At 42.8% G+C, this 900-nt stretch overlaps 1 protein-coding gene across 1 annotated transcript in view; it reads left to right on the top strand.

The window, feature by feature from the left end:
- Positions 1–442, top strand: part of LOC107080694 (transmembrane protein 198-like) — a 9,789-nt gene extending 9,347 nt beyond the window's left edge. Inside the window, exons 4-5 of the mRNA XM_015368901.1 lie at positions 37–161; positions 258–442. Of these exons, the coding sequence (XP_015224387.1) occupies positions 37–161; positions 258–407 (275 nt within the window). The 3' untranslated portion in view covers positions 408–442. The remainder of the gene's footprint in view (positions 1–36; positions 162–257) is intronic.
- Positions 443–900: the final 458 nt, after the last annotated feature.

Below are 900 nucleotides of genomic sequence, written 5' to 3'. Positions count from 1 at the left end.
TTGATCTGAAATATTTATTTCAACTCTGCTTCCCAGATTCACAGAAAAAACTGACCAAACATGAAAGGAAGCAAAAAAGTAAAGAAAGGAGAAGACCCAAAACCTACCGTCAGCGCAAGCCTCCCCCCTTGAAGCGATACGCTGGAGATGTCCTCGCACCGGTAAGTTACCAAAAAAGGAAAAATGCATAAAGGTCCTGATTCTGTTTCAGCTGTTTGATGCTTTAACAGCAATCCCCTCTGCTTTCCGTCTTCCAGAGTTACCTCCACAGACTCCAGGAGCGTCAGATGGGAACAGGCTCCTCCACCAGCAGCGTCAGCACAATCACACACACTTTGATTGACTTTAACTTTGAGACGGGCTCCATGGTGCCCCTCACTGCTGCCTCACCAATCTTCACAGTCTGAACATTCAGGATCAAGCAGCTGAAGGATCATCTCTGGAGAAGCAACAAAAGCTGCAGAAATATCAGCTGCCAGCCTTATCGGATGATTATTTAACCGATGCATCGTTCCTCATCCTCTTAATAGTTCATGGAGAGTTTAATTCTCACAACTTTTGTATTCAGCTTATAATGTTTTTTTTCTTTCATGTAAATAATTCAGTTTATTATTTATGCTTGTAGCGACAGTGGAGAGGAAAAACTCCCTTTGAACAGGAAGAAACCTCCAGCAGAACCAGGCTCAGTGTGAGCAGCTATCTGCTGAGGCCCACTGGGGTTCAAGGAGACAGAAGCAGACATAGAAAAATAAGAAACACAAAACAAACAAACCAACACATCTTCTTCATCGTTGTTAGAGCAGTCCATGGTTTTCATCCAGGTCCAAACCACGTTATATTTGGAGAATGTTCAGGATTATGGAGGACCAACTCTGCCATATTTGAAAATAAATACAGAAA

The sequence above is a fragment of the Cyprinodon variegatus genome, unplaced genomic scaffold (assembly GCF_000732505.1).
Source record: "Cyprinodon variegatus isolate N-32 unplaced genomic scaffold, C_variegatus-1.0 Scaffold2227, whole genome shotgun sequence".
Classification (NCBI taxonomy): domain Eukaryota; kingdom Metazoa; phylum Chordata; class Actinopteri; order Cyprinodontiformes; family Cyprinodontidae; genus Cyprinodon; species Cyprinodon variegatus.
Note: the sequence above shows the minus strand (reverse complement) of the source record. Positions and strands in the feature narration are given on the sequence as shown.